The 15,305-nt window shown below is 45.0% G+C and overlaps 1 protein-coding gene across 1 annotated transcript in view; it reads left to right on the forward strand.

Moving 5' to 3' along the window:
* The window catches only part of cacna1g (calcium channel, voltage-dependent, T type, alpha 1G subunit), a 330,198-nt gene that overhangs the window by 79,229 nt on the left and 235,664 nt on the right, over positions 1 to 15,305 (forward strand). The window contains exons 7-8 of the mRNA XM_078225973.1: positions 4,305 to 5,121; positions 12,782 to 13,161. Of these exons, the coding sequence (XP_078082099.1) occupies positions 4,305 to 5,121; positions 12,782 to 13,161 (1,197 nt within the window). The remainder of the gene's footprint in view (positions 1 to 4,304; positions 5,122 to 12,781; positions 13,162 to 15,305) is intronic.

Below are 15,305 nucleotides of genomic sequence, written 5' to 3' on the forward strand. Positions count from 1 at the left end.
GTTCTAATTCAAATAGAGAGGGGCTGATCTCTGCAAGGCTTTCCCCAGCACAAAGTTTGGAAACATTGCGGCTGCAAAATTGGGCTCCGTGGCCTCGCAGGTCACAGGGGCGGCACGGTAGCACAGTGGTTAGCACTGCTGCTTCACAGCTCCAGGGACCTGGGTTCGATTCCCGGCTTGGGCCACTGTCTGTGTGGAGTTTGCACATTCTCCTCGTGTCTGCGTGGGTTTTCTCCGGGTGCTCCGGTTTCCTCCCACAGTCCAAAGATGTGCGGGTTAGGTTGATTGGCCATGCTAAAAATTGCCCTTAGTGTCCTGAGATGCGTAGGTTAGAGGGTTTAGTGGGTAAATCTGTAGGGATATGGGGATAGGGCCTGGGTGGGATTGTGGTCGGTGCAGACTCAATGGGCCGAATGGCCTCTTTCTGTACTGTAGGGTTTCTATGATTTCTATGAGTGCTGCAGACAGGAACCCAGAGAGACTGAAAATAGAAAAATAGAAACCAGAAGCAGGAGTGGGCCATTTGGCCCTTTGGGCCTGCTCTGCTATTCATTTTGATCATCCTGGTAAACCTTCACTGTACTCCCTCTGTAACAAGGACATTCTTGTTCAGATAAGGACATCAAAACTGCACACAATACTCCAGGTGTGGCCTCACCAACACCCTATATAATTGCAGCAAAACATCCCTATCTCTATACTCAAATGCTCTCGCTATGAAGGGCAACATACCATTTGCCTTCTTTCTGCCTGCTATACCTGCGCACTTACTTTCAGCAACTGATGCACAAGGACACCAAGGTCTCGCTGAGTATCCACCTCTCTCAATTTTCAAGTAATAATCTGTCTTCCTATTATTGCTACCAAAGTGGATAACCTCACATTTATCCACATTATACTGCATCTGCCATGCATATGCCCACACTCAGCTAGTCCAAATCATGCTAAAGCATCTCCGTATTCTCCTCTCAGCTCACCCTCCCACCTAACTTTGTATCATTCTGCAAATTTGGAGATAATACATTCAGTTCCCTCTTCCAAATCATTAATTTATAATGTGAACAGTTAGGATCTCAGCACAGATCCCTGCGGAATCCCACTAGTCACTGACTGCCAATCAGAAAAAGATGCTTTATGCCAACTCATTGCTTCCTATCTGCTAACCAGTTTTCTATCCATCTCAAGGCATTACCTGTAATCCCATGTGCTTTAACTTTACATAATAGTCTGTTATGTGAGACCTTGTCAAAAGCCTTCTGAAAGTCTAAATAAACCACGTCCACTAGTTCACCTCTGTCAACTCTACTAGTTACACCCTCAAAGAATTCCAAAAGATTTGTCAAGCATGATTTCCCTTTTGTAAATCCATGCTGACTTTGTCTTATTATACCACTGCCTTCCAAATACCAAGTTATGAAATGCTTGATAATGGACTCTAGCAACTTCCCCAGTACTGACGTTAGGCTCACTGGTCTATAGTTCCTTGTTTTCTCTCTACCTCCCTTTCTGAATAGTGGGTTTACATTATCTATCCTCCAATCTGCAGGAACCAGTCCAGAATCCAAAGAATTTTGGAAAATAACCACCAATGGATCTCATATTTCCAGGGCCACTTTCTTACATACTCTGGGATAAAGATAATCAGGACCTGGAGAATTATCCACCTTTAGTCCCATCAATTTCTCCAAAACCATTTCTCTACTAATGCTGATTTCCTTCAGCTCCTCACCAGAACTTGTTTCTCTCAGCACTTCTGGTACATTATTCATGTCTTCCTTTGTGAAGATTGAAGCAAAGTACGAATTTAATTCCTCAGGCATTTCTTTATTCCACTTCTTTATATTCAATTTCTTTATTTGGTCACTGATCTTCTCCAGCATGGTCAGTGTCCATTGCTAGGCATGGCTAATAGAGCGAACTTGCCATACATGCAGTGCAAGCATTTCAGCGTGGGCAGAATGTGACCTCAGTCAACCTCTAATGCAGTTTTGATGCTCGACCTGTTGTTTTGGACCTCAGGTTCTGTTAATGAAACACTCTCAGTTGGACATGTGTTCAGCTGCACACGGGACCCTCACCACTGGTGCTACTAAAGGGCATCAGTTTTGGATTTTCAGTTGAGGTACTTTTGTTTTGCTGAGTGGATGGAAGTTCTGTGCATTGTGTTGTGGGAAGAGCTCACACGAGCTGTTGGAATCAGAAGCAGGTAATGCTGGACTTTTGGAAGGAGTGGACTGTGAGCAGATAACCTCATTTTACTTGTGTGGGCTAAAGTTACAGACCCTCCTGGGCTGAAGCGTGACAGGCAGTTGTGGAGCACAGGAAGGGGAGAGGGGAAACCACGTGCAGAGGCAGGAGGATGAATTCCCACTATCCTGACAGGTGTCACAATGCACCCAGTCAGCCATTTCCACCATCTTCGAGCTACCACGCTAAAGAAAATGGTGGCTGCTTGGCAACAAGGGCTACCCACTCGTCCATCAGAGTCCTCATCTGAACCATCTGCAACAGAAGTTATCGACAAACTAGTCCCCGGGGAGCTGGCACGGGTAACAGTCTTTCCCCTTGACCTGGCTGCAGCCCATTCATGCCTGGTGCTGATCCTGTTTCTAAACTACCCTCTACCCAGTGCCAGTATCCAAGCTGGTGGCTGTGAGTGTCAGATCAAGTGATGGTGTTTCTGTGTCAGACACATGCTCTTGCTCACACTCTTTAATGTCACACAGCACTGCTTGGCCAGGCCTCTGAAAACATAAATACACCAGGGAAGGTGGGCTTTAGATGCATGGAAAGTGGTGTATGGTCCCATACATCCTGGATTGCAGGATGAGGATGAAGTGGAATCTGAGAAGGTGCGTAAGGCGGGAACAAACTGTCACGCTGGATGTCTCAGTGACTGTTGATTCAGAGCACTCCAAGAGGCCCAGCAGATGTAGACCTGGAAGATGATCACTGAATGTGTTTCAGTAATGTGCTGAACAGCTGGAAGTGTGTGCGTGTGCATGCATGTACATGTGTGTGTGTGTGCATGATTGTACACGTGTTCGCATGGTGAGATGCAGCAAATGAATATTGGGCATGAATCTTGGTTGCTCGAGACTGTCAGTTATGATTGATGAACTATGTTGCATTGAGCAGTGTGTGGGATTGATGGGTAGGGGGTGACATTTGAAGGTGACCACCCATGTGAGCTCACTCAATGTTTCGTGACACTGCAGCCAGTTTCTTGGGACCAGACCCTTTGGTTATCTCTTCCCATTCCCTTTGCAGTGTGTGCCTGGACAGCCCGCTGACCCCCATGACACGCTCCTCCTTTATATTGTCTATGCTGCATGAGCCTTCTCTCTGGCTATTGTTACATTGGCACTCTTTATTCTTTCTGAAAAATATTTGGTGAAGCAGTTCTAACACCTGCTGCAAGAATGCATCTCTCTGTTAAGATGTGAAGGCTGGTTTTAAGAGGTGCAGGCTGGCTTTAAGAGGTGCAGGCTAGCTTTCAGGGGTGCAGGTTGGCTTTGAGGCTGGCTTTTGCCCATGCTAATCTCACCTGCAGCTGGATCCCTTGCTAGGCAGTGTAAATTGGCCCTATCAAACCTTTAGCCCTTATTATTTCAAATAGATAGGACTCAGTATGTATCTTTAATAATAAAGTCATCCATAGCACAATGCATAAGAAATCTCCGTCAGTTAAAATACTCACTGAGCAGTACCTATTTTACATAATAAGGGGGATAAACTGAAAGCAATTAATGATCCTTTGGCAGCAATCCTGCCCATTCTCACCTCCTCTAGACACATCTTTTGTTTCTTTACTAGTCCTGTTACCACTCATACTGTGGCTTGGAGTCTTTTGGCATTTAATCACTCTGGTCTTCCACCCTGTAGACCTTCCCTTTTTTGTTCTCCTTTCCACCTGCCACTCTTTCATTTTCTCAAAACCCATCCAACTTTCCCCAGGTGAACAGTTGTCAATCTGAAATGCTAATCCTGTTCCCCTCTCTCCACAGTTGATTCCTGCTGAGTACCTCCAGAATTTCCCGTTTTTATCACCGATTTCCCAGCATCCGCAGCATCTGTCCTTTACTTATTCCTGCCATGTTTCCACCCTGATCTACTTGAAGCCTTCCCCCCCCCCAGCCCCCGCACCAGCCTCACCCTGCTCCCAACTGCCCAACTCATTTCCAATCCTAGGTTTCCTAAGGCTCCCTCCAACTGTTTGGAATAAATAAATTGCATCAACTGCAACAATGAATGCAATATTGTCTTTTAACTGTTTCTTCCCTGTATTTCTTTTCTCTTCCTAGGTTGGGTCATTTTTTATGATCAATTTATGTCTAGTTGTCATCGCAACTCAATTTTCTGAAACCAAACAGCGTGAAAGCCAACTGATGAAGGAGCAACGGGTTCGTTTTATGTCCAATGCCAGCACGCTGGCCAGTTTCTCTGAACCAGGGAGTTGCTACGATGAACTCTTGAAGTACATCAGCCACATGTTACGGAAAGCTCGCCGGGAGGTTGTGCGTGTTTGCTGCCTGGTGGTGAACAGGAGGGGACCTCAGCCCGCCAGTAGGAGTGGGTCAGGCCCGCAATCCCGCAAGAGGCGGAAACGCAAGCGGGCAGCCTCTGTCCACCACCTAATTCACCACCACCACCATCACCACCATTACCACGTCAGCAACGGAAGCCTGCGGGCACCGCGAGCCAGCCCTGAGATCAGCGACGTGGAAACCAACTCTGCACACAATGGGGGCAACAGGCTCATCATGCTGCCCTCACCCCTGCCCAACCTGCACCCTCCCCCTGCCCCCGCCACACCTGGCAACACCGAGTCTGTCCACAGCATCTATCACGCCAACTGCCACATTGAACCGATACAGTGTAAGTCTTCCCTGAGGCAAGAGGCCGGCCTGCTCCCTCCGGATGGACTCCAGAAAAACACAGATGCCAAGAGTTACCCGACTGTACACCCCAGCTCCCCGCATGAGGTGATCAACCTGAACACCACAGGGGAGAAGACACTCAAGGACGCAACCATGAATCCTGACAACACCATGGCAAACCTCAACATCCCAGCTGGACCATATCGCAAAATGCATCGACTCCTGGAAACACAGAGTGCCGGTGAGTAAGCCAGAACAAGCCTTGAGTGTGCGTGAGAGAGACAGAATGTACGTGAGAGAGAGAGTGAGTGCTTGAGAGAGAGTGTGTGAGTGTGAGAGAGAGAGTGAGTGAGTGTGTGTGAGAGAGAGTGGTGAGTGGGTGTGAGAGAGTGGTGAGTATGTGAGAGTGTGTGTGTGTTAGAGAGAGAGTGTATGTGAGAGGAGCAATGTTCTAGAACAGACCCTTACCTCAGAGATTTTATAACAAAGCGTCATTTGTTTTGCCCTGTCTTGTCATTCCCCCATGTAAGTTGGTATCGGCAGGTAAATTGGAGAACGCCGTAAAACTAACAGATGATCTTACCTTGGACCATTAGCATAAAATGAGCATGAACAGATTAATCAATCAATCATTGAATCTTTACTTGATATTCAATTCCATTGACTTGAATGGAACTGCAAATCCATGAGGTATTAAATATCTCCTGTTTAATGCTTTTGGCACAATAAGAAGCCTCACAACACCAGGTTAAAGTCCAACAGGTTTATTTGGCAGCACAAGCTTTCAGAGCGCCGCTCCTTCATCAGGTGAGTGGGAGTTGTGTTCACAAACAGGGCATATATAGACACAAACTCAATTTACAAGATAATGGTTAGAATGCGAGTCTTTACAGGTAATTACCTGTAAATTGAGTTTGTGTCTATATATGCCCTGTTTGTGAACACAACTCCCACTCACCTGATGAAGGGGCAGTGCTCCGAAAGCTTGTGCTGCCAAATAAACCTGTTGGACTTTAACCTGGTGTTGTGAGACTTCTTACTGTGCTTACCCCAGTCCAACGCCGGCATCCCCACATCAGCTATTGGCCCCAGGCTGATATTCTGCCCTGAAATTACTAAGAACAAAATCATAACTGGCTTTGTCCAATTCTGTTGATTAAAACAGAAGCTTTCATCAAAACGCAAATTTCCACAGATCCTTTAAAGGATGGAGACCGGCAGTTCCGAGCTGCCACACGGCCCAGGTGTGAACCTCCTGACCACAGAGGTGACATGCTTTACATTCCTGTGAGCAGTGAAAGCATGACAGAGAAACTCGGCCCATGAGCTGTCATGAGGCAGCAAGAGACTATGTCACTATGGTGAGGCGAGTCAAGGCCTGAAAAGCCCCAAGAAAAATTGTTGAACAAATTCAGTTCGGAAGGCTTGTCAAGGAGTACAATAGGGCAATTTGTCAATTTGGAATAGATTAGTAGACCTTTTTTTGCGTTTTTGGGATCTTAAGGCTCATTACACAGCCCTGGCCCATTCTCAATCAGCATTGCGCCTCTAACTGGAGAGGTTGGGTGAATCTCCTCAGCTGACATATGCTTGATGCCAGCTGCTGGGTGTAGGTTCTATAAACTACTCACATCCACTTTCTAGTGTGGGCGAGGTATAGGAGTGGGTGTGGGGGCTCAGTGTTACTGTTTGGAATGGGAAGGGCGTGAGGAGGGTGTTGTGCCAGGTTTGGAATGAGGGGGCAGTTAATGCCAGGTTTGGAATGAGGAGGGTGTTAGTGCCAGGTTTGGAATGGGGAGGGTGTTAGTGCCAGGTTTGGAATGGGGAGGGTGTTAGTGCCAGGTTTGGAATAGGGAGGGTGTTAATGCCAGGTTTGGAATGGGGAAGATGTTAGTGCCAGATTTGGAACGGGGAGGGTGTTAGTGCCAGGTTTGGAATGGGGAGGCCGTTAGTGATAGGTTAGGAATGGGGTGGGTGTTAGTGTCAGGTTTGGAATGGGGTGGGTGTTAGTGCCAGGTTTGGAATGGGGAGGGTGTTAGTGCCAGGTTAGGAATGGGGATGGTGCTAGTGCCAGGTTTGGAATGGGGAAGGTGTTAATGCCAGGTTTGGAATGGGGATGGTGCTAGTGCCAGGTTTGGAATGGGGAAGGTGTTAATGCCAGGTTTGGAAAGAGGAGGGTGTTAGTGCCAGGTTTGGAATGAGGAGGGTGTTAGTGCCAGGTTTGGAATGGGGTGGGTGTTAGTGCCAGGTTTGGAATGGGGAGGGTGTTAGTGCCAGGTTTGGAATGGGGTGGGTGTTAGTGCCAGGTTTGGAATGGGGTGGGTGTTAGTGCCAGGTTTGGAATGGGGTGGGTGTTAGTGCCAGGTTTGGAATGGGGAGGGTGTTAGTGCCAGGTTTGGAATGGGGTGGGTGTTAGTGCCAGGTTTGGAATGGGGAGGGTGTTAGTGCCAGGTTTGGAATGGGGAAGGTGTTAGTGCCAGGTTTGGAATGGGGTGGGTGTTAGTGCCAGGTTTGGAATGAGGAGGATGTTAGTGCCAGGTTTGGAATGGGGAGGGTATTAGTGCCGGGTTTGGAATGGGGAGGATGTTAGTGCCAGGTTTGGAATGGGGTGGGTGTTAGTGCCAGGTTTGGAATGGGGAGGGTATTAGTGCCGGGTTTGGAATGGGGAGGATGTTAGTGCCAGGTTTGGAATGGGGTGGGTGTTAGTGCCAGGTTTGGAATGGGGTGGGTGTTAGTGCCAGGTTTGGAATGGGGAGGGTATTAGTGCCGGGTTTGGAATGGGGAGGATGTTAGTGCCAGGTTTGGAATGGGGTGGGTGTTAGTGCCAGGTTTGGAATGGGGAGGGTATTAGTGCCGGGTTTGGAATGGGGAGGATGTTAGTGCCAGGTTTGGAATGGGGATGGTGCTAGTGCCAGGTTTGGAATGAGGAGGGTGTTAGTGCCAGGTTTGGAATGAGGAGGGTGTTAGTGCCAGGTTTGGAATGGGGGCATCAGTTTTACTGTTTAGAATTGGGAGGTGTCCAAGCTATGTTTTGAATCAGAGTGGGGGGGGGGTCACTATTTGGGGCATTTATCATGTGGATTGAAAACTGGATTTGCCAAATTGGGCAGCACCATCCCCCACCTCCCCCCCCCTCATTCTCCAGATTCTTGCTTTATTTCTTCCCCTCTCCTGCATGTTTGATTCTGACTGTTCATCACATCCTTTGTACTGAGTCAGGCGAAGTGGAGTGTGCTTGTCCATTAGTACCAGGCTGCCTCAGGGAGCTGCTGATTTTAAGCCATCCGTGCTTTTATCGAGCTCCTTGTCCCATCAGGCTCAATATCGCCTCCAAGCCTGTCCCAGTGGCAGCGTCAGCAGTCTTCACTTTCAGAACAAAAACATCTGCTGAAATAGAGGAGAAAAAGGAATGTTCCAGCTAATCCTCATCCCTTTTTCCATATTTTTTGACAGTGGCCTGGTGGTGAGGCCCTCCTGGTATGTCCCATGTGTCCTGTACACTCATTCAGATGTGGTTAGTTTGCACGCTATGGCAATTTAGTGTTATGTTGTGTATTAGCAAATGTACAGCTTAATTTGTCTAACTGTGCTATACTCGGGAACCCTTCTCCAGCTGGAGTCAGTTCAGTAGCTCCCAAGATAATCAGAGTGCTCAAAGGCAGCACTGATGAAAAAGGTCCAGACCCACAAAACTTGATTTATTGTTCATTAACTTTAAAAGAGCAAAAAAAAATCAAACTCTACAGGCCCTCATTTTCCCAACCAGGGCTGTCTTGTGAACACTGCTCCTGATTAAGGAATTGGGTCGACCAGACTGATAGGTTTTGACAACATAAATTCAGAGTTGCACGAGGAGATCTAAAGCTGATGGAGAATTCTGTTCACCTATTGTTGAGGAACAACGTACTGCTCATTTCCAGTTTAAATAGTAACAACGAACCTCCTCAGTGCAAATAATAACAATGAGCTCTGCAATTACAGTTACAGAACTTGGCCTTTATAGTATCCTGTTTTTGTCCTTTATAGTATCCTGCATCTCTTCCATTCCTCACTACAGCAGTTCATCTGTTAGTAATTAGCTCCATTCACTTTGGAATTAATACTGAGATGAATCAACAATATGTTGTAGCTTTTGAGTCCACAATTATTCTTTTTTTGCAATAACAAAAACTGACCTGAATTAATAGTTTAATTATGTATGGAATGGCAACTGAAGAGCAAGCAAAGGACTGGGATTCAGTCATGGACTGCGCAAGTGGACCCCAAGGTTATAAAGTCTCTAACTCAGTCTGTCGGAGTAGGGGATCGGCAAGAAATACTAGTACCCACATCCCCTGCACAAAAGCAAAATAAAAATCCTATTAAGCCAAAATCCTACTGAACATAAACTGGGTGGGGAACACAGAGGTCATGTTATTTATGTGCTTGTGCTGAGTGTGGAGTGGCAGTGGAATTATCCACTTTGCATTTATTTCCATCATACTGTCCTCCTGAAGACACCAGCAACTGTGCCACATATTTACATCTGAGTGAACAAAGATACAGGCCTGTCAGAGGTGCGACAACAAGGGTAGAGATGCAGGAACATCTATGTTGCTGTCCTCTTCTTTTGGTCCCCTCAATCTTAAAAAGGATATAGTAACTTTGGAGGCAGTCCAAAGGAGATTCACCAGGCAAATTCCTGGAATGAGAGGGTTGTTCTATCAAGCGAGACTAAATAGTCTGGGTCTGTATTCCATGGACAAGCTTTATGTGGGTGGATTTTTGACTATAAGTGTTTGGCTTTGTTCCAGGAAACTGCATGGGTGTTTTAGTGATATGGTTTGTTGCTTCTCTTAATGATTTCAGCTGAGGAACTGGGAAGGCACCTTTAAAAGAGTGAGGGGATGACCTTAATCAAACATATGAGATCCTGAGGGGCCTTGACAGAGTAGATAGTGAGATGTTTTCACTAGTGGGAGCATTTTGAACAAGGGGACATAGCTACAAGATAAAGGGCCGGTCATTTAAAACTGAGGTGTGGAGAAATTTCTTCTCACAAAGGGTGATGAAACTCTGGAATTCTCTGCCCCAAAGGATGGTGGAGGCTGGATTATTAGAAGTATTTAAAGTGGAGATGGATAAATATTTAATAGATCAAGGAATAGAGGCACAGAAAAGGAGTTGAGGCTGGCATAGATCAGCCATGATCGTATTGAATAGCGGGATAGATTTGAAGGGCCTGGTGGCTGACTTCTGCTTCAAGTTCTTGTGTGTCCTGAAAGTGATGTAGCCAAGATATATACTATTCTTTGCATTTTTCAGTAATGACCTTATTTGTGGAACCAGAAGCAAAGGACAAAAAAAATGTGGAATTTTCATCTAAATTTTCAGTCCGGCTTTCAAGCTGCCTGGGAATGCCTTGCCAGTTCCCCAGCTGAAATCATTAAGAGAAGCAACAAACCATATCACTAAAACACCCATACAGTTTCCTGGAACTAAGCCAAACACTTATAGTCAAAAATCCACCCACATAAAGCTTGTCCCGGATACATACAAAAATTGCAAAGATTTTACTGTACAGAAACAGGCCACTTAGCCAATTTGAACCATGCCAGCGTTTATGCTTCACACAAGCCTCCTCCCATTCTGTTTCATTGAATTCTATCGGAATACAATTTTTAATTTAAAACCCCTCGAATTAAGTTGCTGAAATAACTTCACATTCAGCCTCATTACTGATGAGGATATAGACAAGGTGGTTCTTGGGTCTAAATTGCATCCAAAAGTGCACATAATGAGACCAAAAGCAGGGTAATTGCTGTACTAGGAGGCAGTTCTACCGAGATTTCTGGTAGTTCTTGTGCCTTTTGTCCTAGCCTTAGTTGCTCTGGTGGTTTTTACCAAGTCACAATTGTCACTCCCATTTTCGGAATGTTCACAGTGTTGTCACAGCAGCTTTTCCCATGAGAGTTTCCCAACTTTAATTTTATGAGAGGAAAAAGTGAAGATGCAGCAGAGAGACCAGACTTGGTGCCTTCACATCAACATTGACTGGTGGAGTTATGCTGAACTGGGTGCGGTAGATTTTTATCTCCAATCCACAGTTCCAGTTGGGATGCTCAGTGACAACAGTATAAAAGCCAATGAGGGCGTTTCAGTTTCCTTCAAAATTCAAGGACTGGATTTGGCAAAGAAGGAAAAAAAAATGCCTTCTGGAAAGAGTTACATTTAAAACAACCCATAGTCTCGTCGACCACAGTCCCACCAACTACAGCCCCACAGAAAATATTCCCTCAGAGCATACTTATGCAGGCCAGAGTCCTACAGGCCAGAGTCTCGCAGGCCAGGGTTCCGCAGACAATAGACATGGGCCAGAGACACACAGGCCATATTGATATATACTTTGGTCCACATACTATCACTGACTACAAACCAACTGAACAAGGTTCCAAATGTTACAGTCCAACAGGTTACAGTCTGACAGACGATAGTTATACTAACTATCGCCTCATGGGCGATAAACACATGGACCATCTTCATGAAGGTCCCTCCCCTCGTGATTCTGAAATGTTTGAATTAGAATTGTGATCCATCATAATCTTCAATATCAGTAACAGCATATATCTTACAAAGGAGGATAACTGCACGAAGGGCATCCTTCAAAACTCATGGATTTACTCTTGCTATCAGTTCAGACAAGGGTTAAGTTCAGAAAGATCAGCTTAAAGGCATTGGACTATTGTCCATGTGATGGTGGAGCTGAAATTGGGCCAAGGAATAGCAACAGGCCTTTAATATTCCTTGCCTTTAGACCAGTATTCTGTTGTTGGATGCAGGTAGTCCCATGATGGCTTTGCAACATATTATCTTGAATTTAGATCAGCTGCAAGTTAAGATTATCCCAATTCAAGGATCATTTTAAAATCCATGGTAAATGCACTGGTTACGGGGATAGGGTAGAGATGTGGCCCTGGGTAAGATGGTCTTTTGGAGAGTCAGTGCAGACTTAATGGACCAAATGGCCTTCTTCTGCACTGTAGGGATTCTATGGTTTAGCAAAGCAGTTATGGAGTTGGTTTGATTCAAAAATAAAATGTCAGAATCCATCAGTCGATCAGCAAACTAATCGCAATAGAAGGAACAAATTGTTGAGGACGATGTGTCTTTTGCATAAAAATGATTAACCTAATCATAGAATCCCTACAGTTCAGAAGGAGGCCATTCAACCCATCCAGTCTGGACTGACAACAATCCCACCCAGGCCCTATCCTTGTAACCCCATGTATTTACTCTGCTAATCCCCCCGACACTAAGGGGCAATTTAGCATGGCCAATCTACCAAATCTGCACATCTTTGAACTGTGGGAGGAAACCAGAGCACCTGGAGGAAACCCACGCAGACATGTTGAGAACGTGCAAACTCCACACAGTCACCCAAGGCCAGAATTGAATCTGACTCCCTGACGCTGTGAGGTAGCCGTGCTAACCACTGTGCCACCGTGCCGTCCCGAATAAATTGTGCTGCTTTATTCAGTGAGACCTGGCAAAGTGTAAAGGGGAAGTCATGCTTAAATAGTTAAATCCCTTCAGATATTATACATTGATCTGAAATAATGTCAGTGCTAATAAATGGAGAAAGAATATACCTTTGGTGAATTTGGACACATAGGACCGCAATTTAAAACCGAAAACACTGACAACATTTAGCAGGTCAGTAAATGCTGCATCTTCTGGCTCTGTTGTAATGTTAACTCTGTTTCTCTGTCCAAATATGCTGCCTGGCTTACTGAGTGTTTCCAGTGTTTTCTGCTTTTATTTCAGATTTCTCAGCATCCGGAGTATTTTTGTTTTGTGCAACTTTTATTTTTAAAACATTAAACATCCGAATGTTATTGTTCCCCCGTCCCCTCCCCTGCCAGGCCATTGTAAAAGCTCCTGCAAGCTGTCCGGTCACTGCTTGCCCTACGGCTCTCCCGGTGGAACAGCTGACATTCTGAACTGCGACCCACAAAGTTGCCCCATCTGCATTAGGAGCAATGAGTCCGAGGTGAGGGATAATGAGACGCTGGATTCAGACAGTGAGGGAGTGTACGAGTTCACCCAGGACGCCCACTACAACGACCAGAGAGACCCACAGCGCAGTCAACCGAGAATGATAACTGCCAACAAATGCTGGGCATTATGGAAACCAGTCTGTGACACCTGCCGCAAGATTGTCGACAGCAAGTATTTTGGTCGTGGAATTATGATTGCTATTCTCATCAATACACTTAGCATGGGGATTGAATACCACGAACAGGTGAGCCACAACAAGTTGCTTCTGTAATCCTCAAATGCTTTTACCTTTCCCCTATATTTAAAATATGCAAGAGTCATTTTGCTTTTCAATTTCAGTGCAAAGTCCCGGAAATTCATTGCCTATGATAGATTGAACACAATGCTACAATGCATTTCATCAAGTCACATCATTTGTGCCGACTTTCATCTTCAGAGAAAACACTCAGATCAGCAGTAGATAAAGCAAGAGACAGGATATGACCAAACTTCAAGGAACCCTCAGATATTTTTTGATGTAACTTAGTATGCACTCACTTTTAAATTTGGAGATGCAAAGGGTGAAGTCAGACCTGGTCAGAGTCTCAAGCAATTGGAATTGCTTCACTGCCCTTTATAGGACACAACTGATGTTTAGTTCTATTGAAGACAGTGGAATTGAACATCAAACATATAATGGGTGTCCGATGTGGCACCACCTGCTTTTACAGCTGTGTCCATGTCCAATTCACCCTCTTTCATATTTTGAGAGTGCAGAAACCATTTCTCACAATTTCATCTCAAAAAAGTGAAGGATGCTGTGCTTTTTGGTGTTGGTGGGTTGATGGCAAATTAGGAAGTATGTAAAGAAACTCGAGAATGAAAGAGGAATGTATGTTTGATAATGAACCAACCGGGTGGTCAAGCTGACCTCGGTGCCACACAGCCACAAAGCACTCAACTACCATGGGACCATCTCTCCCTGTTTCCTTTTCAAGCACTCACAATGAGTCACTGCACTCAGGGACAGTCTACTCAGGAAATTGGCCACTCTTAATAGAATACAGTAGTTCCAACTGCAAGAATGTGGGACTGACACAGTCTTTGAGGAATTAGAAACTTGTGGGTTAAGCCTCTGAGCCTCCATCTCTCTCTTCTAATTTCAGGCTTTGCTTCTTTGTCCAAACATTTGGTCAACTGTCCTAATGTTTCATCTTAAGCTCGATCTTTATATTTATCTGATGATGCTCCTGTGAAGCAGCTTGGTATGTCTTGCCACATTAAAAGCATTCTATAAATTCAAGTTGTTGCCACACAGTTGATGAGAGATTTGCTTCATCTTTGGTTTGCGAATCAGAATAAAGTGTGAATGCTATCCACTCACGAGCATAAATGGTGCACTAGACATTGTGCAATCACTGCCTCCTTAGCTTCTAATCATGTCCCCAGTTTTCCGTCCACAACTTCAGAAAGTATTCTAGATGGCAGCTCCATGATTTAAACAACACCGTATCATAGACTGAACTTCCTTCTGCTCTAAGCTCAGTAGATTGGGAACAGAAAAGGCTCCGAGAGGCAGGTGAGATAAACTGGCAGTGGCCCATCTAACTTCAGCTGTGTCACATTAACACCAATTGCTATCTTCCAACATGCATTTTGGACATGCCAATAAAGAGTGTTGGCTTCATTTAAATGTTATAACGTATTAAGCATAATTTTCCATTCATTGAGGATTACCATTTTTAATAGAAACTTCCGTTAATAAATTTATTATTTTCACAAATCATTCAAAAGAATTTTCTGAGGCTGTTTTTTCTATGAACCACGCACAGAGCTGCACCCACTCCGCCATTGCCATAACTTTGCCGGGATCTTGGGAGGAACCCTGTTTATCCATGTTCGAGGATCATAAACATGGACTTTCATAGGCGACAAAGCATACCTAAGGCATAGGGTCCCTGACAATCAGAAAAAGGGTTGCCAGCTCTGCTTGTACATATTCCTGGAGATTTGATCGCACGTCCTTCCCCCCTGCCAATCGCCCTTCCCCCGCACTCTTACAATTGGTCTTTCTGTGCAGCACCTTCCTACACCAATCAGAACACAACACTCTCAGTTTTGTCATTTGGTGAATTTTGATGGTCAGTCAAACAGTCATTTTTCCAATTCCAATAACTTTACAACTAATAAACAAAGGTGAAAATGAATAAAACACCGAAGGAAAGTTTTATTTTGGGGAATCCTGCCCAAAATAAATTAGAAATGATTCTGGTTATGTTACTGTTCAATTTTCTGATAACATTTGCAAGATTACAAACTTAAAATCATCCATGGCTGAAAAAGAGATTACTTTGAAATTAAGCATTTTTAATCAGCCCCACCCCCAGCCTCCACCTGAGAGGAATCTGA

The sequence above is a fragment of the Mustelus asterias genome, chromosome 12 (genome assembly GCF_964213995.1).
Source record: "Mustelus asterias chromosome 12, sMusAst1.hap1.1, whole genome shotgun sequence".
In the NCBI taxonomy this organism is placed as follows: domain Eukaryota; kingdom Metazoa; phylum Chordata; class Chondrichthyes; order Carcharhiniformes; family Triakidae; genus Mustelus; species Mustelus asterias.